This window comes from Panthera tigris, chromosome C1 (assembly GCF_018350195.1).
Source record: "Panthera tigris isolate Pti1 chromosome C1, P.tigris_Pti1_mat1.1, whole genome shotgun sequence".
Taxonomy (NCBI): Eukaryota; Metazoa; Chordata; class Mammalia; order Carnivora; family Felidae; genus Panthera; species Panthera tigris.
This window is the reverse complement of record NC_056667.1, coordinates 210,832,351-210,859,153: the sequence shown is the minus strand read 5'-3', so window position 1 is coordinate 210,859,153 and position 26,803 is coordinate 210,832,351. Positions and strand designations below refer to the sequence as shown.

At 41.8% G+C, this 26,803-nt stretch overlaps 1 protein-coding gene across 20 annotated transcripts in view; it reads right to left on the bottom strand.

Annotated features, from left to right (window-relative positions):
• The window catches only part of LOC102972180 (nuclear body protein SP140), a 65,314-nt gene that overhangs the window by 3,732 nt on the left and 34,779 nt on the right, over nt 1-26,803 (bottom strand). For 18 of the 20 annotated variants that reach the window (XM_015537857.2, XM_015537856.2, XM_015537860.2 and 15 more), the window contains 14 exons: nt 24,502-24,585; nt 22,411-22,491; nt 21,179-21,262; nt 20,699-20,779; nt 17,768-17,854; nt 17,434-17,550; nt 16,572-16,625; nt 13,776-13,841; nt 11,989-12,069; nt 8,807-8,881; nt 7,481-7,585; nt 5,246-5,391; nt 4,126-4,173; nt 1,338-1,379 (listed from right to left, as the gene is read on the bottom strand). In XM_015537857.2, coding sequence (XP_015393343.1) covers nt 1,338-1,379; nt 4,126-4,173; nt 5,246-5,391; nt 7,481-7,585; nt 8,807-8,881; nt 11,989-12,069; nt 13,776-13,841; nt 16,572-16,625; nt 17,434-17,550; nt 17,768-17,854; nt 20,699-20,779; nt 21,179-21,262; nt 22,411-22,491; nt 24,502-24,585 — 1,151 coding nt within the window. The remainder of the gene's footprint in view (nt 1-1,337; nt 1,380-4,125; nt 4,174-5,245; nt 5,392-7,480; nt 7,586-8,806; nt 8,882-11,988; nt 12,070-13,775; nt 13,842-16,571; nt 16,626-17,433; nt 17,551-17,767; nt 17,855-20,698; nt 20,780-21,178; nt 21,263-22,410; nt 22,492-24,501; nt 24,586-26,803) is intronic. The other 2 variants (XM_042995572.1, XM_015537859.2) reach the window with 2 other exon arrangements.

Below are 26,803 nucleotides of genomic sequence, written 5' to 3'. Positions count from 1 at the left end.
AAAATACTAATGTCCTGGTCCCAACGCCAGAGATACTGGGTGGGCATAGCCATTGATAGTCTTTAATTATAAAACAGGTGATTTTGTGTATCAGAATCATTTGGGACTTTCAAACAATCCTAATGCCCAAGACGTAGCCCAGACTTATTAAGTCAGAATTTCCTACAGAGTGGAATCCAGGTAATACTATTTTTCAAAGGTCCTCGTGTGACTCAGTATGCAGCCCAAGGTGAGATTTAGCCTGAGCAAAGTCTGGTTATTGGGCATAGGGATATCATAAGTCAATGTTGCGTTGGCCCACAATATCTACCCCTGGAAAGATTATGAACAGGGGTGAGGGTCTCCGTCCATCCCAAACAAGCCACCCAAATGCTGGACTCGAGAGCTGTTTAGATGATTGAAGACCCCCTCTGTTGGCCTAGGGTCAAAATCAGTGTGGATAAGATCTAAATCTTGTTAGGGGATTGCTTTGGAGGTAAAGTACGGACAGAACTATTTGACTATCCCTCCTCTGTTGGATGGCCTGTGTCAGTATTACGGCTTATGGAAACCCTCTGTGAGTGCTACCCCTGGAGTCGTGCAAAGGTGACTCTGCCTCAAATGTCTATTTTGTTGCAATGAAAGGAATCAAAGCATGATTTAGTGTAGAGAGTGTAGCCACCCACAATCCTGATAGACATTATAGCCGGCAACCCTGTGGGACCACACTGTGATTGGTTGCACAGTGATGGTTTCAGTCCTAACCAGTTCAGCACCTTGGTGGCCCCCTTGAGACTGGATACATGGCCTCCATAAAGGGCCCACCTGCCTTGCATGCATTTCTCTGCAGGACTCACGACAAAGGTCTACCCCCTGGACTCACCAGCTTGGCCCAGCCTGTTCCTTCTGGCTGATCTCAGCTCTGCTGCACCTTGGAGTGGCTGTTTGGGATTTTCCATCTCCTTCACTATTGCCTTCTTTAAAATGCTGCTATTTTTTCAAATTTGCTCCTTACCCCTAATCTGCAGGTCAGCTCTGGCTCTTTCCACTTCAGCCCAGGTTCTAGAGGCCCCAGGGGACTAGAGCTCTGTCCTCTGAGCTCCCATACTCACTTTCAAAGGGAAATGAGGAAACAGGAAGGTTTTACTAAACAAACAGGAAAAGATGTTTTCATGCAGAGACACCAAGTCGAGAATCATCTCCCTGGTGTGGGTGATACACCTTCTGTTCTCAGCTCATCACACAGCGACATGCCCCAACTGAGTGTGAGCACGCTTTAGTCAAATGCAGCAATGGCACAGATAGTGCACGGAGGGACAAGGCCTGGATTATTCTGGGGTTAGAGGCATAGTACTTACATAAGGGTTAACTAAGGTATTGTTGTGAGACTTTGGTATTATCTGTTGAAAAAAAGAAAGATTGAATGACAATATTGAATGTAAGGATTGCATCCATCCCTTCTTTAACAGCCATTTGTTGAGGAATTAAGCCACAGTCTACCCATTATTTCATACCTGGTTTCATGGACCTACATATCTACTTGGAGAATAAAAAGTACCAAAATACCACTGTTGGGCCCAATGCAAGTTCAGTTTCCTGGATTTCCTACCCAAGGTAGGCCTTTGTGAAGTCATGCAGGGAGTCTGGTCCTGGTTCCTACAGATGGAGTTGGAGAGACTCCACTGGTTCTCCTAATTTGAGGATCTCTCAGGCATTTTTCTCTACCTTAGGAAGTATCATCCCACTGGGAGGAGGTGTAATGAGAGAATCAGGTCGATAACTCATCACCAAGAGCCCCCAGTGACCACAGGACCTAGAGTCCTGGAATCCACGGGAACGTCCCAGAGAATCCCACTGCCTTTTTTTCTTCCAGAAGTTCACCCTCCTCTCTCCTTCTAAAAAGATGTCAGCTGGGTGACTTTTCAGAGGTAATTGACTATCACTCACTAGACTTACAATTCTTTTGCGTATGCAGTAGAATGACCTGGCTTTCTTCCCTCTGGAATGCAGCTTTTATCTCCATCCAGGACAGAGTAGTCATAGACAAATGATCCATGGGACAATGACCTGAGAAGTGGCCATGTCATTGCCCCTTTCTCTGTGTAACCTAAAATTTCCGTCCCCCTCCCCCTTGGTTAATCTTCCATGTTAGAATTTGAGGTTGAAACAATCCTCAAGGTCAGGAATATTATTTCAATCATCTCTAATGGCCATTGGGCATTTAGTATGGGTTTGATGATTATATGTTGAATGACTAAATAAATTGAATATTGCTTAACTTAAGAAAAGAGATTACTATCTCTTAAGAGATTGCTATCTCTTAAGAAATATTAGAATATGATATACTGGAGAAATATATTATTTTACAACACAGCAGCTGTCACCAAAGGCGATTAGTGACCCTTGTCAAGAGCCAATAAGCTATCACATGGTTTCAAGAGTAATACTTAAGTTTCCAGAAGCCAAGGGGCACTATCAGCAAAAGTGGTTCTGAGACTCACAGAGGACTCATGGGAGTAATATTGGATCCTGAGATTTGCCACTTTGGGGAGTTCATGGGGAGACAAAATATACAGGCTTGTTGCTAAATAGTGCTGCACCCATGCGTAAGGGTAAAACCTGTTGATAAGAAGTTGCAAGCTCACAGGGGTAATCTAATTGAGTAACTATTTTATTTTATTTTTTAAATTTTATTTTTATTTTACTTTTTAAGTAAGCTCTATGACCAACATGGAGCTTGAACTCACAATCCTGAGATCAAGAGTTGCATGCTCTACCAACTGAGCCAGCCAGACACCCCTAACTAAGTCTTCACACCTGGGGAATGATATAGATGCTGGTCTTTAAAATACCAAAGAGATCAAATAATTGTTTCCCTTTAGGAAATCCAGGGGATTAAATATCCCAAGGACCGAAAGTTCAAACAATCCAGAACATCAGATAATCACGTTCCCAGTGGAAGATGAAGACCCATTGCCCAGCTATGCTTGACCTACCTTAGAAGTCTGTGAAATTCCCAGATGGCCACTCCTACCTGAAGTATGTAAGAATAACATGTCTCACCTCCCGCTCCTCGCTAAGCTCTTATTCATACCCAATCTTGAAAAACCTTGTCTTGAATCTACACTGCACTTAACCTGTTTATTTGTTGTCTACATAGATTTCTTCCATTGAGAGAGAAGTCATTTTCTCAGATAGAAAGGAGATCTGTAGCTGAAAGGGTAGCATCAAAGTAAAAAATTTTCCAGATTGGCCCCTCCCATATGATACATCAGTCTCCCAAAAACTTCCTTCCCAACAGCACTGTCTTCAAAAACGGCAAATAATTTCCCCTGAAAAGAATTGCATATGTATGTGTGTAAATTTAAATGGAAGGTGAAAGGGTATGAAATGGGTCAGAAAAGAAATATGCCTTTTGTTACCTGTCACGTGGAATAATACAGTTTCATATATGTCCCAGAGTAGACTGTCTACCAGAGAGGGGTCGTCTGAATCACCAGGAACAAACTTGCTCCATCAGATTTCATTTAAGTTAGACAATAGTAACAATGATTTTTTTAGAATATGGGTTTGAGGGGCACCTGGGTGGCCTAGTCTGTTGAATGTCTGACTCTGGATTTCTACTTAAGTCATGATCCCAGGGTCGTGGGATCAAGCCCCACATCAGCCTCCACACTGAGCGTGGAGACTGCTTGAGATTCTCTCCCTCTCTCCCTCTGCCTCTCTCCCCATCTCATGCTCTCTCTCTCTCTCTCTCTCTCTGTCTCTCTAAAAATAAAATAAATAAATAAAAGAGGTGCCCGGTGGCTCAGGCAGTTTAAGCGACCAACTCTTGATTTCAGCTCAGGTCATGATCTCATGGTTCATGGGATTGAGCCCCGCATTGGGCTTCACGCTGACAGCACAGAGCCTGCTTGGGATTCTTTCTCTCCCTCTCTCTCTGCCCCTCCTCTCTCTCTCTTTCTCTCTATCCAAGTAAGTAAATAAACATTAAAAAAGCAGAAACTCTGAAGTCACATGCTCAAAAAGAAGGGTGGGGAGATGGAGGAAACCTAAGTATAATAACTCAACTGAGAATAGTATATAATTGTACATAATAATAGCAGTTATGTGATGAGAACTTATAAAAAGTGACATAATAATCACCTTTCTTTTCCTGAAATATTTTCTTAGAGGATTATGTAGAAATCCTTTCTGAAAGATAAAAAGATCCAAGTATGTGGTTACATGTGATTCTGCTTTGTGAGTCTGGCATTTTCAGCCTCTTCCCATATATTTCTACCTGAGTGTTCCACTGTCAACTCAAAGCCAGGGTGGCTAAATGACAAACCATCTCCCTCTCTTCACCTGTACTTCTTCTAGAATTCTATCAATGGTAGAATTTCAAGCAATGGAAATATCATCTTTAGAATTTTTTTTTCTCATGTGCTTTTCCCCCCCAAATTTTAAGAGGTTTTCCTTCACAATCTCTTTGACACCTCCCATTTCCTTTCCATTCCTGTCAATGCCACTCATGCTGAGTCCATTGACCAAAGCAATTCAATCAACACACACTTATCCCATGCGTACTGGATATCAGATATTCTGGACAATCTTGGGAACACAAAGATGGGCAAACCCTAGAGGTGTCTAGAGAGAAAAAGTAAATACATGGAAAGATAATTATGAAACAGTGTAATAATGGTCTTGGTAGTGGGCTCGTGGATCCCAGAGAGGGGATGGAAATCACTTCAAGGCGCCATGGTTGTCTAAAATACTGCTTTAAATATGTCATCTCACATCTCAGAAGAATTCACTGATTTTTCATTGTCTATATTATGAATTTAAACTCCTTAGGCTGATATTAAATCCCTCCATAAACAACTCTAATTGATGGATCATGCCTGTCATACACAACCTGTCTACCCCAACCCACAGAGCCACTTTAGTTGTAGCTCTGGTTTTCATGCCATTCTTTCACTGGAGTAGCCTCTTTTCATTTGTATGACTGTACGCTGTCTTCTTTCAGTGTATTACATGAAGTTGTCTGCATGCGCCTGAGTCACAGTAGCCTCTCTCTCCTCTCAGCTCCAGCGCCTATCCAGGCAAAGCCCCCTTTCTGGCATTTGATGTGGCATTTTACAGAGGTTATGAATGTGGGGCATCTCTTCCTGGGTAAGTGGATAAACTCAGGGGCATCAGGTTTTATCTATAACTCAACAAAAAGGTGGTGAGCAAATAATGACCACACAACATGGAAAGTCCATCGCTCCAGTCCCTGGAATACCTCCATCAGCCATCGTAGAGGCCTCCTACCACAGCGCACACTCAGCTTCCAGTTCTTTGATCTTGCGTAGCCTCCTCTGATTTCAAACTCCCTGGGGGTGAACCATTTTCCATCCTCACTCTGTATAGATCTCACCAAGGATCCTCCTGTAAGACCAGGGTAAGTTGATTCTGAGCCCTCTGTGTCTTCAGAACTCCAATGATGGGCTCCTACCACAGTGCATCTGGAGCCACCCAATTTGGGCTCCAGATGTGTAGCGGGAGAGTGTAACCTTCCTTTTCAGCCTTCAGACTCCCCAAATCTAGCCTGTAAGTCCCCTCAAAGGAGATTTCCTGCCTTGGGGCAACATTTTTTAAACCTCATGCAACAACAAGGTGATGATTACCATCAAAATCAATCTTTTATAAGTGTTTCAAAATCATCTACAAAGGAAAAGCAAGTGAACCTGAAGGGTGAGAGGATCTCAATTTGCTGGGGAAAGAGAACAGACCAGAGCCTCCAACAGCCCTTGGGGGCAATGTGGAGGCAGAACCTCAAGTTGAGACTGAGCTCAGAATGGCACCACCCAATATCTGTAGCCTTTGTTACAACATTTTTTATCCAATATAATGGCATTATTGAGCAGATATTTTCCCATCCCCCAAATCACGGATAGCTGATAATAAAAATAATTAGGGAGGCACCTAGTGGCTCAGTTGGTTGAGCATCTGACTCTTGATCTTGGCTTACGTCATGATCTCACAATTCATGGGTTCGAGCCCCACATTGGGCTCTGCACTGATGGTGCGGAGCCTGCTTGGATTTCTGTCTCTTGTTCTTTCTGCCCCTCCCCTGCTTGTGCTCTCTCTAAATAAATAAATAAATAAATGTTAAAAAAATAATTGTGAAGTGTTACCCAGTGGAAAATTAAGCTATGCGTAAAAGATAGTCATATGCTATACAGCATTTCTCAGTCATTAGAAAAACACACATCAAAATCACAATGAGATACCACTCCACACCCACTGGGATGGTCGTAATAAAAAAAAAGTCAGACACTAACAAGTGGTGGCAAGGAAGTAGAAAAATTGGTGCCCTCATACATCGCTGGTGGGAATATAAAATAGTGCAGTCACTGTGCAAAACATTTTGGTGCTTTCTCAATAAATTAAATATAGCTTTACCCTATGAACTAGTGGTTGTACTCCTGGTCTATAACCAAAAGAACTGAAAACACTTGTTGACACAAAACTTTATACATGAATATTCAAAACAGCATTGGTCATAATAGCTAAAGAGTGGAAACAACCCAAAGTGATGAATGAATGATGTGTATGGTGTATTCATACCATGAAATGTATTATTTGGCAAAAAAAAACCAAAAAACAAAAACGAATACATGCTATTACACAGATGAACCTTGAAAACATGATGTTAAAGTGAAAGTGCTCAGCCAGAAAAGGGCACATATTAAATAATTCTGTTTATATGAAATACCCAGAATAGGCCAATTTATTAAGCGGAAAATAGATCAGTGGCCGCTTAGGGCTTGACAGTGGGATGAACTGGGAACGCGTACTGACTGCAAATAGATATGACATTTGCTTTAGTCGGGGACAGACACAAATGTTCTGAGATTAGGTTGTGGTGATGGCTGAACAATCCTGGGAAAATGCAAACAAAGTTCAACAGTGAATTGTATACTCTGGGTGGGAAACTGTATGATATGGGATTGTATCTCAGTCAAGCTATTTAAGTATTTTACATCAATTACATAAATTAATTCCTCAGAGCTACACTGTGAGGTAGGTTTTTAATTATTATCCCCCTTTTTAGATGAGAAACATTTCATCTAAAGCTCAGAAAGGTCCCACTCTCTACTCAGATAAATCAGGCCCTCCTGGTATAGGTGTGGCTGGGGTTCAGGCTTCCAATTCTAAATTCTGTGCTCTTTTCACCGCATCAACACCTTGCCCTGGTGGTGATCATCCAGAAGGGAGAGAGGATATGAAGGTCGAGGTTGAGGGCTTCTCCCTTTTAATTCTGATTTACTTCTGTTTGGTTCTTTGGGCACCCGCATGGACACTTCGATGTGGGAGTGAGCACCTAATATGTATGATTTCTGAAGGTGTAAACATAGCATCTTAGGGATCCCTTCCTCTTTCCCTTGAGCCAAACTTCAGCCTCAATACCTCGACCTGTGCAATTGACATGGGTAATTCACATACTGCAAATCAAAGTAGACCTGGAACCCACCTTGTTTCAGTTTCTTCTTATATAACATCCCCTTCACCTCACCACAGGTCACAGGAAGTATTTGAGAGCGAAAATCCACCATAGAATCTGTGTGGCTTCTTGACCCTGAAAGAGAAGATTTCTTCATTCTACTTCATTGTGCAAATTAATCTTGTCAATTTTGTTCCTATAAAGATATAGAGGTGCTTGGAGAAATCTATTCCACAAATGTCTAGAGTCAAAGTCTTTCTTCTATGTGGCATTTTTGATACATAACGACAAAATGTCTACCTTTATCTTACCCCTCAAATCCCACACAAAACAGAATGCTTTTTCAGAGAAATCAGGCTTCAAGAAAACTGCCTTATTCTCAATCATTTCAACCTTGTTGGTTCTTCTATGACATTGAAACCCACAACAGCTGCCATGTTCTGAAGGGAGCTGTCCAGCCACACTATTTTACTGCAGTTAGGTAACCGGAGACAAAGTAGCAGACTGCACTAATGCCTTCTTGATTGAGATCTGACTGAGCAGAGGGAGGGTAATGAATGACAGGCTAACCTAATGGAGATGATGTCTGCCTTCTAGTCTTGTTCTCTGCTTTGCTTCATTTCTCTCTCACATCAGCTTTCTCCATAGCTAAAAGAGGAGCTCAGGAAACTCTAGAATAATCTGCACACTGCATGAGGAAAGGCAGCTGGAGACCTGACTCCACAAAATCAGGGGTGAAAAGTCTTCAAATGAACTAACTCAAGGAGGATGTGTAGCTGATGCTGTCCTTCCAGCCAATGTTTTAGAGCCAAGATGGGAGGTGGGGGCCTGTCCATGGTCCAGTTTTGATCCAGGTAGACTATCAGAACTGCAATGAACAAGAAGGTTAGCCTAATTCACTCTCTTGCTTTACAGATGAAGAAACTGAGGCAAAAGAAGTCAAGTGACAGGCCTAAGCCCACACAGTCAAAAGTAGAGAAAGGCACAGACTACTACTGACCACTACTCTTGGCTGGTGTGCAACCTGTGACTCTTGATGTAGCAAGAGAAGGATCAGCTAAATAATTTGTGGGTTGTATGGCAACAGACAATTCCCAGCTTGGAAGTTGTCAGTTCAGTGGGGACAGCATTCCTGTAGTGGCCCCTGGACCTGCAAGTCCTGGTGACCAAGTTACTTGTTTATGGGATTATCTTCTTTCTCTCCCTGACATAGTTTGAAAATGATTCAAATTGTATACATCTCTCAACAGCTACTAAAGCTGCAAAGCAGTTAGGGAAGTGGGTTTATTGCTAAAATCACAGAGCACAGGAAAATAGCCGTTTAGTTACTGAAGTTATTCCCTTTTTCTTCTTTACCTTTTGACCGGACTCTTTTCCGTGAGGCTCTGTCACCATGAGTTGAGTAAACAGGAGGTCTGCCTCTCTTTTTCCCTGAGAAAATAGAAAAATATAATCACTGAATGTATTAGCGCTTTCCAAAATTTCCATTTAAATATAATTTCTCCAAAGTCTGTCTAACGGATAAAGAAAAATACACAATCCCTAGTTTTAAGATACCAAGAATTAGATAGGTCATCTTATGTTCATCTTGTATTTTATTTGTCATATCTCACATTAGTAAAACAAACAAGTGAAATCAGCATTTCATTTATATCTCAAGCAACTATGTGTTAAGTACTTAATAGGTGCCAATTGTACATCTACTAATTGACTTAGTCTTCTCAACAAACATATGAAATCAAGATGATGATCACTGCCATTAAAGAAACTAAAATATTCAGGGAAAATTGAGACAAAAATTACAAAATTAAGTGAAGGCATTTCAGGTTTCTTCTTGCGGAGAAATAGAAATGGAAGTTCTGTGAGGGGAAACTCTACGGTGAGCTTCACAGGTGAGACACATGTTCCACATCACCTTGAATGAAGTTATTTATACATCTGTGCTGAAAGCAATAGTAAATAGTAAACCAAAGGCTTTGTCCACCTGGGTTTTGACAAAGATATTAGAATCTAAGAAACTAACCAGAAGAAGGTTAACCTAAGAAGATTGGGTAGAATTGAGTCTTCTAAAATCTTAATTTCAAGCAGTTATTAAGGATTGACCTGGTAGATGTTGCAGCGAGGAATGTTCTTCCTTTTGAAAGTTTTGGCTATGGATATGCATCTCAGTGTTTTCTATCATGCAAATGTGGTTTATTTTCTCAGACAGAAGGATAAATTCCTTTTCTCCTCTCTGTGTTCAATGCCCTATCACCTGGTGGTACTGGGTTAGGTTATTTAGACCCCACAAGGAAATATTTTCTAGACTACCCTGTCCTAAGTGCTGTAAAATGTCAGCAGGTTACAAGCATATTAGACCAGCAAAGTAAAAAGAATCTTTCTTTCAATCAAACCTAAAATGGACCAATTGCTTGGTTAGTAATTCCACTTTCTGGTCTTTAGCCTAAACAACCACTGAGAGGGTTTTCATTTCTTCAAGACCAAAATGGCCCCATGTACAAATATTGATAATTAGACCTTATCACAACATCAAACAAGCTACAGACTGGCAAGTCGTCACTCTGTTTTAACTTCACCAAGATAATAGCAGTTCAAATGAGGGTCTACAAAGATTTATGAACTCAATCTATAAGAATCTTCTATAAGAAGGTGGAAGACTTGGGTAATACTAGCCATGGGGTAAGGATAACTACTAAAAAAGGTGGAAATATGGTTCTCAAAAAGGCAGATTAATCTCTTTGCCCCATCTTGCTTCCTCTCTCCAGAAAGTGGGGTCACCAGGTGATAGAAGGTCATAGACCCAGGTATGGTTCTCTAAGGGGCCCCTCCTCGCCTCCTCTCCACCCAAGATGCCAAAGTAGTTATGGACTCTCTCTGCTGCTCTCCCTCATCTCTTTCCTGAAGGCCCATGCTCACAACCCAGTAAGAAGAGATCCAGACAGCTTATTCTTGCCTCTCCTAACTGCCAGTCAGGCTTGGCACTCAAACTCTAATCACAGTCTTGAACAATCCAACAAATAAAAAGTTCTTTCTTGCTCTCTGTCTCTCTCTGGTTACATCTTTCCTGGAACTAGTGGCTTTGTTAGATTTACCTTTCATCAAACCTGTAAGGCCTAATATTCTTAGGCAGAAAAAGGAAATACACTGAAGTCCATTCTAGTCTGTGGAGCTTTTGGCATAAGGAGATTTGGATCTTAAAACCAACTAATTCATAATACAGCACTATTGTGTTTTACTTTGAAAACAGACTGACTAAGCAAGACAGGATGTAACTATTTTTTGTGTTCCCAGTTTGTAATACCCATTTAATAATAAAATCCCCCACCATAAACTCTAATATGGCAGTCAGAATATAATTTAAGGTTATTTTTTTAATTGTTATGCTTGGTATTAATTAATCTCTAATAGTAAGTGGGGCAGAATTTTAAATTTTTTCCTGCTTTCCCAAAGTTTTAGAAGAAGTTTCAATAGCTGGGAACAATTCACTAAGTGCTAATGGGGGTAACTAACTGTCCCAGTCTACCCAGGACTAAGGGGTATCCAGGATTCAGGATTTTCAGTGGCAAAACTAGGACTCTCCTGGGCAAACCAGGGTGAGTTGATGGTCTTAGTTTCAAGCTATTCACAGAGGCAATGCACCAAACCACCTATGTGACCATACAAAGTATTGGGGGAACAGGTTACCCCAGCTCTGGCTCTTCACTCACATCCAGGCAGCAGAAGAAGGTCTACATTTCTCTCCAAAGAAGTCAAGCAGTAGCGCCAGACCACACTGAGAAGCTGATGAAAGAATCTTGTGGAGGAAAGAGCTAGTGACTGTGTACCCTGCATTCCCAATGTTATCTCAGAGCTGTCACGTGAGACACTTCCATATTCTTATCTCTCTTCTCTCATCTGTCCCCCCTAATCATGGAGGGGCCCAAACCAGCAGCTCTTGACTGGGGGAGGGGGGGGCAGAGCCAAGAGAGAATGTGAGAAGAATCTGACCGTGCCACTTCTGCACTACAGGTGCCCCAGACCAACGTTTGCTCAGGCTGAAGGAGGGGAAGCACTTTGAAATGGAGAAAACATTGACATTTTAATGTAGTACAGAAAGAATTCCCAACTAATGGAAAGAGAATTTCACTCTTGGGACAAGGAAAAAGAACGCCATCAGGCACGCCCAAGACAAGAAAAACTCATCCAGAAGGCAGACTTGAAAGAACAGTGAGAAAATGAACTTGCTTTCCATTTGTAATTTACCAAGTCTGGCCATTTTCATAAGCCAATGATGTAAGGTAAAGAAGTTTCCATGAAAAGCAGATAAAACTCAAGAAAAGGATTTTAGGTCCTGGGCAAATAAAAACTATAATATAAATGCAAGCAATTTATAACCTTGGCTCCAAATGAGTTTGTTTGCTTTCTAGATTTCATAGCTTCCAATTTGACTGGTAATGTTGCCTAGTAAAAAATTAAGGAGGATCTATGTTCCTCAAAACCTTAGCAAAATTCGCATTTGCCCCTGAGGCCAAGTGTAAATGACACCAACTTTATCTTACCCTTGATCTTGGCAGGTTCTCGCAGATGCATTTTCCCCTTTTTCCCACTGGAGACCAACTGGCCAGGAGTGTTGCTGCTCTCTAGGGGATAAGCAGGGGAAGATACAGAGTTGGACAAAACAGGAGTTGACATGAAAGACCAAAAGCAAGTAAGTGAGTGAACACCAGATTCAATTCTGAACCCCCTTTCACTGTTCACTCAGACAAGAAAGCACATTAATGGTAAGGGATCTCAAAGAGAAGTCTAGTACATGCTCCACTTTTAGGAGGACTTATAAATGACATATAAGATTTCATTGTATTTTGGAAAGAAATGGTTTAGAATTTATCTATGTACACAGAGACCTAAATGAAAATGTATGATAATTAAATCCAAAAATTTGGCATTCGGAAAACAAGTGTGCTTAAAATGGATGCAACCACTTTTGTTTTTCTTTCCCAACAAAATTGTACACATTCGCCAACAGGGAAACCATGTAAATTTAGAAGAACATCAGATATAGAGATTGGTGAAAATTAATAACTTTCAATTGGACTCTGAAATCTTACTCTATCGATCTGGTTCAAAATTGGCCATCATATGGAAAATGAGGTCTAACTCTCATTGTCTAAAAGAAAAGAGTTCTTTAAACCACTACTGAAATAAAAGATTTCAGGGGTCCAATTAGAAGTAGTACATATAGGGGTGCCTGAGTGACTCAGTTGAGTGTCTGACTCTTGGTTTCAACTTGGGTTGTGATCCTGGGGTACTGGGATTGAGCCCTGCATTGGGCTCCATGTTGAGTGCAGAGCCTGCTTGGGATTCTCTCACTCTCTATTTCTCTCTCTCTCTCTCCCCCCACCCCACATGTATGCTCTCTTTCTCTCAAATAAAAGTACAATAAAATTCAAAAAATAAGTAATACATATATACTACTGGAAATTTAGAAAATGAAAATTGTATGAAACATCACCATTCTAGAGAGAGCCATAATTAACTTATTCAACAATATTCCCCTAAGCTTTTGTCTTTGTATATTTTCCTATTTATTTGCTTTTAAATGTTTATTTATTTTGAGAGAGAGAGAGCATGTGTGCACATGTGTACACATGAGCAGGGAAATGGCAGAGAGAGAGAGAGAGAGAGAGAAAGAGAGAGAGAGAGAGAGAGAATCCCAAGCAGGCTCTGTGCTGGCAGTGCAGAGCCCAATGTGGGCTCTGAACTGAAATCAAGAGCTGGATGCTTAACTGACTGAACCACCAAGGCTGTCTCTTTACTATTTAAATACTTTTTCATTGCAAAATTTGAACATGTTTAATATTTCCAATGTAAACACGTGCATTTAAAAACCACAAATAAAAAAACACCTCAACTCCAATGACCATATATATTCAACTACTGCTTATATTTTTATTGATGAACATCTACTGATTTTTCCCCTATATCTATGTCTCTCTCCATACAGATCAATATGTACAAATAAGAATTTGTAGACAGATAAAAACACATTTGTAGTTACATGTTTTTGCTTTTTACCACATGCACACATGCGCACACACCTACACAGTCTGCTTTTGCATTTGTCTTTCTGTGGAACATCTTACCAAATTAATACAAGTTCCTCGAGCCAGCAGAGAAGCCACATATTGAGGATGGCAGTGTCTCCCTGAATCATTTAGCTCTGGGTGATTACATGTTAGAGAACTAAACGATTGTGTGGAAGCCACTGTGTTTTCAGGCCTCTGTTAATAGTGGCTTAGCTTATGTCCTAAGGACACCACTGCTAGGAAGCAGCTCAAGGGCTTACCTTTTTGGGATATGTTTCTCTGAAATTTCCTTTTATGTCTTGTCCAGCAATGGCCTTTCTTTTTTCCTTCGAACAAAAGAGAATAAAGTTAATCATTCAGAGCTGTAAATATAATTCTCAAAGCCATATGTGTTGATAGTTTTCAAGTACTTTTACAGGCCACAGAACAGGGCAAAATTCTTAACTACAAGCACAGCAGTGTGAGGCTGATTGCAGAGTTCTGCTTTATTCTGCACGGACTTGGGAGACTATAGGAGATGACCTTCCTTTGAAAATTAAAAAAAAAAAAAACCACTAAAATTGGAAAATAAATTCCTGCTGGTGCCTTCACCTGAATGATCATTGTTGTGGGTATATAGCAGTATGTTTCCTCTTCAAGTGTCTTTCTGGTACATTCAAATGTGCAATAAGGAGGCACACTCCTCACAGCTGGATCGTGTCACAGATAATCCGCCGTGCTGGGGATTCAGAGCCATTCTCAGCTTTGACGTGGAGACTTAAGCAGTCTCCGTACGTGCAGTTGTGACCCAAATCCTCCCACTTACATGCCATCTAATGCTCGAAGTTCCGGGAGAATGTAAAGAATCCTCAGCGGGTTATGTGTTGTGTTTTGCATTCTTGTGAATGATGTGAAAATACAGGCACGTGAGAAGACCGTTGGCACTGGGTAAACAGAGCTCGTACCTTGTTACTATTGTGAAATAACAATAGCCAACTACTAGATTTTTACTGCTAAGGGTGAAGACCCAATCCATGGAGGAGGCCTTCCAACTCCCACTTGAGATTTCCATTCGTAGGTGGGTCAACTCACACTCTGGGACTTAAAGGCAGGAAGGGCCTTGCTCATCCAAGGGAAATGGTATGTTCAAGAATTCAGGGGTCTTGCCCCATTGGCACCTCAACTTTCCATGACCCTTTACAGCCCTCTGTAGGGGCTACAGCTGCATGCCAGGCTTGTGACTCCTCCCAGAAACTGCCCAGTTTGTCTCTTGGTGGGGAGAGCCACATCCCAAGGGGCTTTACCCCTAACTGCTCCCAGCACACTTATCAGGCCTTGAGGCCTTTTGGGCCCATGGGTGGTGCCTCAACACCATCCATGCCTCAGCTTACAGACCAGTTGACTCTGGCTACACCATGGTGACTCTAGAAACTCACAGGTGTCATGAGAGTGACATGAACCATTTGTAGTCTGGCAATGGTGTGCCCTTATCCAAAAAGCTACTTCCAATGCACAGATTGTCTGACTCTATGTCCCTCAGCTTTTCCTGTCCATGCACTTCTGGAAGGCTCTTTGGTCACTGAAGGCAGCTGTCCCCAGAAAGGATCAGCTTCATTACTGCATCATGATCAGGATCAAAGCAGTGGAGGATTAATGGTGTTAGATAGACCAATTCTGAAAATTCAGGATTCTGTTCTGCCTGTTCCTGGAGACGATGCCTCATCGTTTCCCCTACCAGCCTAGAGGGCACAGCCTTCAGAGAGCCCAGGGGATTCAGATTTAATTCTGATTACATTTTATGCAAATGCCTTTACTCCACTTGTTTCTGGCCATCTGGATAAAGGGTCTGAGTGGGAATAGGAGATGATTTGGAAAGGAAGATGAAGTTCCAGCCACCTGAGTGGTACACACAGATTTTGTGGCAGTAAAGGAAGAGCAAAAATCCAGGCATCTGAAGAGGGACCTGGGAAACCCTAGTAAGAATGGAGGAAGGAGGAACATTAATGACATCTGCCTTGCAGAACTATCCCGAACCTACCACCAGAGAGAAACCACCCTGGTACATGCCTCTTACCACAGAGATGCTGAGTCTGGCATTCTGCATCAGACACGAGAAAACAGAGACAGGCCCCAACTTCTGCACATTCTGTGCAAGATCCCTCTGGACATCATCCCCACCTCCACTCTCAGTCATTGGGGAAGGGAGACAGATGCCACTTGGTTGGTATGATGGACAAAGAGGACAGATTAGATGGACTGTCCTCAGGAAGTTCCCCGCAGCCAAATCCTACCCCCAAATCAAGGACTTAATGCAACAAATGGAACTGGGAAGTCTAAGGTTTATAGCTGGCCAGGGGCCCACGTTGGAGGCACTGTCCATCTTCCCCTGGCTGATGTATGTTCCTCAACAACTGCAAACATTTCCCTTCCAGGGCCACCACGTGTGCCCATGGGATTGCCCTTTTTCTGTGAAAACCAAGCATTCACTTGCCTCCTTATGCAAACATGGTAAACTATAGCTTAGGCTACAAATTTAGTGGCTTTAAACAACACAAAACTATTATTTCACAGTTATGTCAATTAGAAGCCTGACAAGAGTTTCTCTGGGCTAAAATCAAGGTTCCAGTAGACCTTCATTCCTTTCTGGAGGCTTTAGAGTAGAATACATTTCTTTGACTTTCCTAGTGTCCAGAGGTCATCCATATTCTTGGCTCCTTTCCTCCATCTTCCTCCTCCTCCAGCCAGCAACATGGCATCTCTCTGTGACTATCTTCCATAGCCACCCTTCTACCCCAACAGCCAGGAACAACCTTCCATGTTTCAAAGCCTATTCCATTATATTGAGTGTACCCAGATAATCGAGAATAATCTCACCTTTCGAGGTCCTTCGCTTAATTATATCTGTAAAATCTCTTTTGCCAGGTCAGATAACAGATTACAAATTTCAGCAATTAAGATATGGACATCTTTAAACAGACATCCTATTATTATCTCTTATTATTGTAAGTAATAATAACGCTAGCATTAAAAAACTCATTTCTAACATCAAAAGCAAGTAAAATCTTATGCACGCTTACTTCTTTTCCTCTTGAGTTTTCCCGAAGTAGAGTTGTTTCTAAGATCCACAGTATCTAGAATCACAGGTGAGGGTGAGGAAACAGAAATTAATCAATAAAAGTTACCAATGTTAGGATTACTCAAACTGCAGAAGGTTTGAATTTACAAAGATGTTTGGGTTTATCATTTCTCTCTTCCTTCTAAAGGGACTAAAAACCTACTGACTTTAGAAGGAGTCCAGAATGAGCCTTCCTTTATTTCTCAATAGTAATTGGAAAAACACTCTTAAATACCTATGTACTTCAGTCTACTCAGAGATGTTTGTCTAGGTCTTAAGATTTTTGTGAGGATTAAATAAAATCTTATGTCCAAACATGTATAGGAAATCACTCTGTAAACCAGTGACATGCTAGAGGGCATCCATCAAAAATATATGCTAGGTCAAGAATAGTCTTTCCTCATGGCAATTAAGTGGCACGATCAGTTGTCTTTTGAGAATTTTGTAAGGTTGTGACAAAATGACACTATTATCTACTAGCAGAAGTATGGTTGGCTTTCTTGATCTCCACAGGAGATTGGCTGTGACAGGGTGGAAATCACTGTATGAATACAAGCCTTTATGATTAAGACTAATGTAGTCAATGAGATACTGCCATCTTTAAGAGCATATTTCCACCACATCATTCATGCATAATCAGCAGGGACCATCTTGTTAAACATGACTTTATAATAATCTCTTGCCTCTCTATTGTTGTCAAAGGGGTCAGGTCAAGCAAAGCAGGGAACAAGATACTGGGATGGGCCAGAACACCTGACACCATCCTACTTGGGTCTGTGGTGCCCATAGAGTCATGCCCATCCCACACCCACAGGTGGCTTTACCTATCATGGCACATGCTTCGCTGTCTGCAGTGCTTGCTTCTGGACCTTCTGGCACATCCTTTGAGAAGCACATAACACAGGTACACTTCTCATTTCCATGTGCTGGTGGCTCTGCTCCTGGGCCAAAATTGTGATGTATGAAGACTTTTATTTACCCCGGTGATCCCCTTTTCTGTACCCTTCTGGATCTCTACTTCTCTACTTCTTCCTCCAAAACCTTTCATTGGCCCTACCCATCTCTGGCCCTTCCTTTAAGTCTTGCTTTTCCCTTCCTTGTCTTTTTCTCTTTGTCAGCTTCTGTTTCTGGTTTTATTATTCTTTAAGTCATAATTACCTTGTCCATCATAGGGTAGTAGGCTGGAAGTAAGCTCTTCTAATTCTTCCTCACTATTTATTTGGACAGCTTCTAGTTCACCATATGCTAAAGAGAAGCAAGAAAATTACAGTTTGTGGATCCTGAGACAGTGATTAGGGAAGAGTTCTTGGTGCTTTCATGTTGCACCCTGATATTCTGAGTTAGAATGAGCTGCTTTCTGGGAAAAGACTATTCCTGCTCCCATAATCACAACCAAGAGCTGCCAAAGCCATGTTTTTCCTATCTTTTGTACCTCATTCTGCTTTCTCTACTCTCACATTTCTATCTGTAGCTCTAAGAATAAAATAAAAAGATCCTATCCTTCCAGGAAAAAACCAGCTGTTCTTTGAAAATTGTAAAAAAGTAATTACCAGAATGAGTTTTAAACTCATCCCATTTGGCCAATCACTATTTACATCACAAACCACATTTAAAGCCAGGCAATTAGTGACAGCTTTACACTTCTGAAAATCAGCCAATCATCAACAACAACCACTCTCCAGAAAGCCCGAGTCTATGACTAAATGATAACCTAGTTGTAAACTCTCCCTGGTTCTAAAAGTCTGTAGCCCCTGAACTACAGCCTTCCCAAAACTCTAATAAAAGCAATTTTCTTTTTAAAAAAATTGTGTCCTGTAAGTACAGTACCTGCTTCCACCATGTGCCTTGCTCAGCAAGCAATAAATCCCTCTTTTAACTTCAGATGTTGTACGATGGTCTAGCCCTTCAAAAATGGAGTTCCCACCAAGACCATCCTGAAGAGTCTTGTTTAGGGATCTCCTGTGGGACCCGTGGATCAATAGGTGTAAATCCACAGCCTCTTGTGCCCAACTCAGATGGTCTTCCTCATCAATCCATCTCAACAGTGACTTGAGCTCTGACTTGTTTCACTGAGTTCTTACTTCTGAATTAATTTTATTGTTTAAAGATGTGTATGCAATTAGATGCAAAGTAGTTAGACATTTTGGTTTGGAGGTACAGCAGTTAGCAAATATTCTGGTAATGTTTTTATTCTTCCACTGTTTCACTTACTCTCACTTTTGTCTATTTTTCAAAAGTCTTATCTTATGTGTGTTTGCTCCTGATTTTCTTGTGCTTCTTGAATGTTAGAAGAAAGTGATCCAAAGCAAACAGATGGAGGCATAGACCTGATAAGTCCCCTATCCAAAGCTAATTAACAGATGTGGGTCTATTAGACAGTAGCCAATTTGTGCAAATATATTTGGTCACTCTTGGTCTTGAGTCCCCCACCAAACCCTCTTGTCAATTTTTGAAAGTAAATCATAATCTGAGGTCAACTATTATCATGTAATCAACCCTATGTCCCCATTGTAGTCTTTGCTCTCTGGATGAACCCAATACCACATTCACTTGCAGGACACCATTTGCACTAATGACTGCATATAGTATCTTTGTTGCTATTTGTCATAGGTGTATCTTGGCCAAAGCCACAGTCTTCCACTGACAGAACTCTACTTCTTCTTTGTACCTGCAGAATGATTCTTGCACTTATCTTAGTAAATGGCAAAATTTCACAAAAGATGACTTTATGTTTCATTGACAACTTTGGGCATGTCAAGAGTAAACAGTGCATTTGATAGTATTTTTTTAATGTTTATTTATTTATTGAGAGAGAGAGAGAGTGCTAGTGGGGGATGAGCAGAGACAGATGGAGAGAATCCCAAGCAGACTCAGCACTGTCAGCACAGAGCCAGATGGGGGGCTTGACTCACGAATCGGGAGATCATGACCTGAGCCAAGATCAAGAGTCTGATGCTTAACTGACTGGGCCACCCAGGCGCCCCTGATAGTATTTCTACAAAAGAGAGAGAGATGACCGAAAGTTCCCATGTCCCAACCACTTACTGCTACTTTCAGACCATCATCTAATAGTTTCTTCCTTTTCTTAAAAAAAAATCCCTATAAATTTAATAGGTAGATATATATTCTGCAAATCAAACTACCAGATCAAGTGTACTAAAGAAAAGAATAACTTTAGAATTCCTAGAAAATTCTCCTAAGCATTATCAATTTATGTTTTTTTTAATTTTTTAATGTTTATTTATTTTTGAGAGACAGAGTGTGAGCAGGGGAGGGGCAGAGAGAGAGGGAGACACAGAATCAGAAACAGGCTCCAGGCTCTGAGCTGTCAGCAACACAGGGCTTGAACTCACGAACTGTGAGATCATGACCTGAGTCAAAGTCGGAAGCTCAACTGACTGAACCACCCAGGTGCCTCTACACATAATCAGTTTATAATTGATGTGAACATTAGTACGTCTACACTATGCATAACTCAAGATTTGCAAGCAATCAGCAAAGTAGGTATATCTCACTTCTCTGTAGTGCCTAATGCAATTACTATAATCTTTTCTAATTCTCAATGTCCCCTTGGATCCACTTCCCTGATCACAGGAACTGTGAATATCATGAGATATTACCCCTATTATTAGGTTATGCTATATGGCGGAGTCGATATTAAGAAAAAGAGATTATCAAGACACGAGATCATCAATGCTGGTGAGGATATGGAAATAAGGAAGCTTGGTGCACCGTTGGTAGGACTGTAATGTGGTACAGCCAATATGAAGGACAGTATGAGAGCCTCAAAACATTAAAAATAGAACCACCATTATCATCCAGCCATTTCACTTCTGGGTATATATCCAAAGGAAACAAAATAACTATGTCAAGGAGATATCTGTGCCCCCATGTTCATTGCATTATTGTTTACAATAACCAAGACATGGAAACAACCTAAGTGTCCATCAACAGATGAATGGATAAAGAAAATGTGGTGGATACACACACACACACACACACACACACACACACACACACACACACACAGGAATATTATTCAGCCATTAAAAAAGGGGGGGGGGAATCCTGCCATTTGCCCTTTCTTACATGATTCGCTTTCTGGCAGTGAGCTCCAATCTTCCTGGGGGTCTTCTTCATAATACATCTCTAAACAGTCACTGCTACTTTCTGTTGAATAGAATAAAATCCATTAGCAAATCTGGCATAGGACCAATGGAAACCATAGTAGAAAAACTCATCCTGAGAAAACAGACCACCAAGGAGGCTCAAGTATCTTCCAGGTGGGAATGTCCCTGCCCTCATACCCTCCTGCCTTTGAGTTCACCTGAGCTGGGAGTTGACATAGCTCATGCCACTATCACCAGAGGCTGAGAATGGTCACCCATCTCCCTCCCATCCCATACACCTAATTCTCTATTTTTGATCCTTTTCACTTGGCTCTACACATTTCTTCTGTATGGGTAAGTGAAGGGGAACAGTGGAGGTGGGGAGAAGTAAGGGGAGATTTTCCTACTTGCAGACAGAGAAACAAAGATTCAGTGAAATGGGAATTGAAATTATAATCACCTTCCCCATCATATAGTACTTGGCTGGGCACCTTCTCTGGTGCTTCTTCACTGGTCATTTGAGGAGATTCAGGATCACAGGACCCTGAAGGGAAACAAGGAAAGGAAGCAAACCAAGATTTTCGGAGCGCAGGTGAACTGCCCTTTGGGAAAAGGGACATCTGCTTCAAGGACCCCATCTGAGATCCAACAGAGCCCTGCTCTGCCTCTGTTTCCATCTCCATCACCTAACTCTCCTGCTCTCTGCTTCTGTTTCCTTCCCATAGATCTGCCTCCAAACATTTCTGCTTCTGCACTAGGAGAATATTTATGCATCTTTGATTTTGTGGGCTCCATTCCCCTGACTTCTATCTCTTTACTTTTCCATCATTTTTTCCTCAATGGTGACCTTGATCTTTTCTTTTCTTATTCCTCCTAGCTCTGCTCTTCTAGGTCTCTCTAATCCCCATAGCAGGATCCATTCCTTCTGTCACTGTCTCTCTTGACTTCTTCCCCTCCCTAGTGGCATTCTTTATTAGTGAAGTGGAAGTCTCTCTCTCTGCATTAGGCCTTGTTCTGGTCCCCTTAGGAGCCACAGGTATCCCTTTGGACTCTTATGTGTGTCCACCACATTGACCCCTGCTAGCCTCACACAGCCACTACCTGCAATGAGATGCTCAGGGCACAGGTCTTTGCTCTTCCTCCTACTTGATCTTTGGGGGAAAGAACAAGTATCCTTTGTCTGTGCTTCCATGTCTTATCTCTAAGGAAGAATAGCCACAGTTTCCCTAGCTAAGTCCTAAAGTTTTCTGAGGAAATCTCGCTTGCTCAAGTCCTTTGAAAAGAAAAAAGTGCAACATAATCCAAAACCTGATGACAGATATGTGACAAAAACTGTAATTTGGGCTGGAGAGCCCTTGGTCTTTCCTCCTGGAAAGTAGATCTCAGAACCACATTTTTCTGAGGCCTACCCAAGGTTATGACAATATAATAATAATATTAAGCACTAGATAAATACATAGTTCTAATTCTTTATAGAAAATAAGGGGTGGGCAGGGGTTAAAATCACAATATTGAGTCTTTTGTATAAATAGACATAAAGAGTATGAAGGAAAAAGATGCTGTCTTCCCAGTATTTATCTACTATAACATTAAGAGGGAATGCATCTATTCCAACAATAAAGGCCATGTTGCTCAGCTCTGAATGCAGCCACCTGATACCCTACAGCCCAGAGCTGGCTATCCCTTTCTTACCTGGCCCACATGCTGATGGGGAGCTCAAGACTTCCTGAGGCTCTTCTTCATCACTGATGTCCCAGATGGCATGGCCATGCTCTGCAGGAAGGAATGAAACCCGCCAGCCATTTCAGTACACAACCAGGGGAGATCATGGTGAGAAAACTCATAATGAAGACATGGACACTCAGGTATCTGCTAGGCAGAACTGTCCCCATCCCAAACCATCTGGTCCACCTCTGGGCTCACCTGGCCTGCAGGTTAACTTGATCTTGTCACTATCATCAGAGCCTGAGGACCATCTACCATCTTCCTTTGTGTACATCTAATTCTCTCTTACTTCTTCCCCTTTCCCATTGCCCCTGCTCACTACTTCTGTCTCTGCCCTTGTCTCCTGCTACCAGTGTCTCCACGTGCTTCTCTGTGTTTCTGTCTCTTCTGCTTCTGTCTTTGTCTCTTGTGTCCCTGATACTCATTAGTGTCTTTATGTCACTCATTCTCTTCTTACTCCCTTCCTTGTGCTGGCCATCAAGAGAGGCATCCCTAACATAGTGCAATAGGACCCGATCACGGAATGGGTTATGGAGCAGACTAGGCCAAGACAACACCACCAAACACCCGGAAAAGTTGCTCAAAGGCCCACATATAAAAGAAAGATCAGAATATCACAATCGCTAAAAATATTTACACTATCATTAGCGATGAGGAAGAAGAAATAGGGTGGCGCCCTACAGTGAAGGGGAGACACAGGAAATCACAGGAAGGACAACTGATTTAATTCTAAGGCAACAAATCTCACTGTGTTTATATGGGAAAATAATATGATCTGACTGACATCTTGCAAATAACAATCATGCTAAAGTGGAGAAAATGGGTGGGATGGGAGCAAGAGGAAATGGGACATTCGTGTTCCCTTGAATGAGGGAGCAAACCCTGGAGAAGGAGTTTCTAGTTTCACAAAAGAAGCTGTTGGTTTCAATTTGGGAAGTGTCAGTTCCTGAAAGTCATCCAGATGGAGAAGATCCTGTGATAAATGCCTTCAGGTACATATATGGATGACCTTGGGAGTCAGGTGTGCCTAGCAGGCATGCATTTGAGACTCATTCTGGTACCTGAGAGTAGCTGAGACTGACAGGGAGAGGGATATTGCTCTCCCAGTGTGCCGGGCACTACTCTCTTACTAGGGAGATTAAATCTGAAGACTCACTACTGAGATAGACCCCATTTGCTGGAAGATGCTCCTGTCTAGACTCAAACATCAGTGTTACAAGATCCCAGCTTCTTCCCTCCCTATACAGCAATTTTCACTCCTTGCTGACTTTTAAATTATTTTGATATAACTCTCTACATAGTTCCTGTTGTGCTTCCGTCCGCATTATTATTATTTTGGTATTTACTTGCCAGATGATTATATAATCTCTCTAATTTTCACCTCCGTATCTCATCTCTTAGTGAGTTTATATCCTTTCCATGTTGCCTTTCGCTCTCTCCTTTTCTATCTCTGTTTCTCTGAGTATTATCTTCCTGGATGCCTGTAAAATTTCCATCTATTTTCCATCTATTTTCCTCAGTCTCACAGATGCTTCCCCCCAAATTGACAAAAGTTCTTCCCTCTTGACATGGACCACAGCACCATATGGCTTTCTCTTAACAGCTCTATCCTAACAGTCTCCCAAAAGACCTTCTACAGTGCAAACCTAGCAATCACTCACAAAATTTATTTCCATGTTCCTGGTACTTCCAGAAGTAGGCTGAAAACGATCTCATTGCCTCAGCTGCCAGAGCCTGCTGGTATTTGGATTTTCATGGGCATTTAATAAAATCACCCAGGTCCTTCTGTTCTGGTACTGTAGCCTACCTTTGCTATATCCTGTCCCCCTTTGTTCTCCAGGCAGGAATACCCTCTCCACTCAAGAGCTCTGCTCACTGTTATCCTTAGTCTCTCTCACAGTTTTGAAAAAAGCAAAACAGAAAATGGACACAGGGCCATCTGTATGTACGTGAATATGAAGAAGAGAATGGTAGGATGGGCGAAAGGCAAGATTTTTCTTTGTGCTGATTAGAAAATACAGATTTATTGAGGTGGTTGGGAATTTAAATCAGAATTACCTTCTCCCTCTTCTCCAAGTAGGCTGGGCATCTCCTCTGGTTTTCTTTCATTAGTCATTTGCAGAGCTCTAGAATCATAGGTCACTGTGGAGAAACAGGGACATGATGGACCATGGAGGGCAATGGGAGCAAACCTCAGCATGTCCATGCCCACCAGGATGGGAAAGTGAGCGCCTGCTCCATGCCACCCCTGGGAGGCTGTCTCGTTCTACTTTCTGCCATCTTGTTGCACTTCCTCTGTCCACTTCTCAGGGTCCTACCTGCATTTCTGTTTCCTAGTAGTGTATCTCTTCCATTGTCTGGACTTCTCCCCCATCTCTTGTTTTTCGCTCTTGTTTTTGTTTTTGTCTTTCAGTAATAATGCATCTCTTTTCTCCTATTACCCTTTTGAGCTTTCTGACTCTAGATGTCTTCAAGTCCAAGTGGTTGAGTCCATTCCCACGCTTTCTCTCCCCACCAATGTTAGTTTTTTCCTTAATGAAGGTAATGAGGGTCTTATGTTGGACCCAGTTTCACTCTTTTGGGGCTCACCTGTTAGGGCTCCTGGGGCTTCCTCTTCATGTTCCCTTTGTGCCCCCACCCTGACTTCCAGGTGGTTTCCCTATCATTGTCACCCTCAGTGACACACCCACTGCTGCCCACTCTTCCTTTTCTATTTTGCCCTTGCAAAAACAACCAGTGTGCCTTTCTGTGCTTTCTTTCCCTGTCCACAAAACAGAGGTTACAACAGTTTGCCTGCCTGTGTCATAAGGTTTTACAAAAGTAAAAGGAAGCCTCACACAGCCCAGTAATGTGACAGAGACTGTCAGAAACCTTGCACACTTTGTCTCCCACACTTTGTTTTCTCTCTCATTTTCACCCTTCCTGCATGTGTCTGCCTCTTGCATTTCTCCTTCTGTATCTCACTCCTGGGATATCTTGGCATTCCTCTTTGTCTTGGTTTGTTTCTTTCCCCAAGTCTATTCCCACCTCCCTTTTTTCTCCTCATGCCTTCCTGATGCTGTGCGTTATGTCTTCTCCCCATCTCTCATCTTGTTGCTTTCTAAGGATCAGAAAAGGCCTCTCTGAGACAGTATCTAATTTCCACATGATTTCACCAAATTAGTGAACAAGAAAACTGTCCAGAATAGTTTCGGTGTCCAAGCACAGGGCCAAGCATGTGCCAAAGCTCAGATGAGCAAGTATTATCAGAAAATTAAAATCACTGAAAAAACATTATGCAAATTTTTGAAGTAATTGAAGGGCAGGAGGAGTCATGGGAAGGAAAATTGACTTAATCTTTCTGACAACAAGAAGTTATTGGCTTAATGTAAGAAAGTAGGATAAATCAACCTGCATTTTCAGAGTCCTCTGGTTCACCTGGAGAGATGGGGTGTGATGGGAATATGACTGGGGCAAAGATTTGAGACTAAAGGCTGTTGCTCTGTCTCCAGAGAGAAGAGACATCTGACCGGAGCATTTGTGTTGGGTGTGGAGAGGAATGGATGGGCAAGAGACAAGTTTGAGGTACAGCTGACTAACCTGGATGACTGATAGGCTGTGTGAGTTGAGGGAAGGGGATCGGTCACTGATGATCCCTAAGTTTCTGTCTGAAGAATGGAACAATGGTATTCCATACTGAGATAGGGAACACTGGAAAAGAAGCAGATCTGGTGTCAAGAGAGATGGCACATGCAATTGTGGGTGTCTTGTATTGAGGTTCTTGTAAAACTTCCAAATGGAGATGTCCTTCAGACATCATAAGACAAGTCTGGGCAAGACATAGGTGTTTGGGGATCATACGTTGTAGATGGGAGCAGACAAGGCTTCCTAGGGGGAGGTTCACTCTCTCTGAGAATATTACAGGTGCCATACTGGTACCTAGGGACATCATAACCTCAAAACACATTGCTAACATGTTCCACCCTTAGTTCCAGACTTGTTTCTGACCAGCGACTCTTCTCTCAATTCCTACAATGTCCCAAACTGTCTTCTATATCCCTTGTAAACAGTATTCACCTCTGCTGAATTTTCACTCATCTCCTGTAGCTTTTTCTCAATATATAATTTCTATGCCCCTCCTCACCTTTCTATTTCTTAGTGTTCCCTCCTGCCTCTGCATCTTTCTGTCTTAACATCATGTTCTCTACCTGTTTAAGATTATTGAGCTTCTCTCCTTTCTTCCATGGTGCTCATTTCCCTGCTTCTATCTGTTCTCTCTAGTTATTAACTCTGTTTCTAATTTTTCAACCTAAGAATTGAAATTGAAAACTTAAATTTCAGACTTTCTGCATATTTTGTCCACGTCATATTCCTTCTCCCA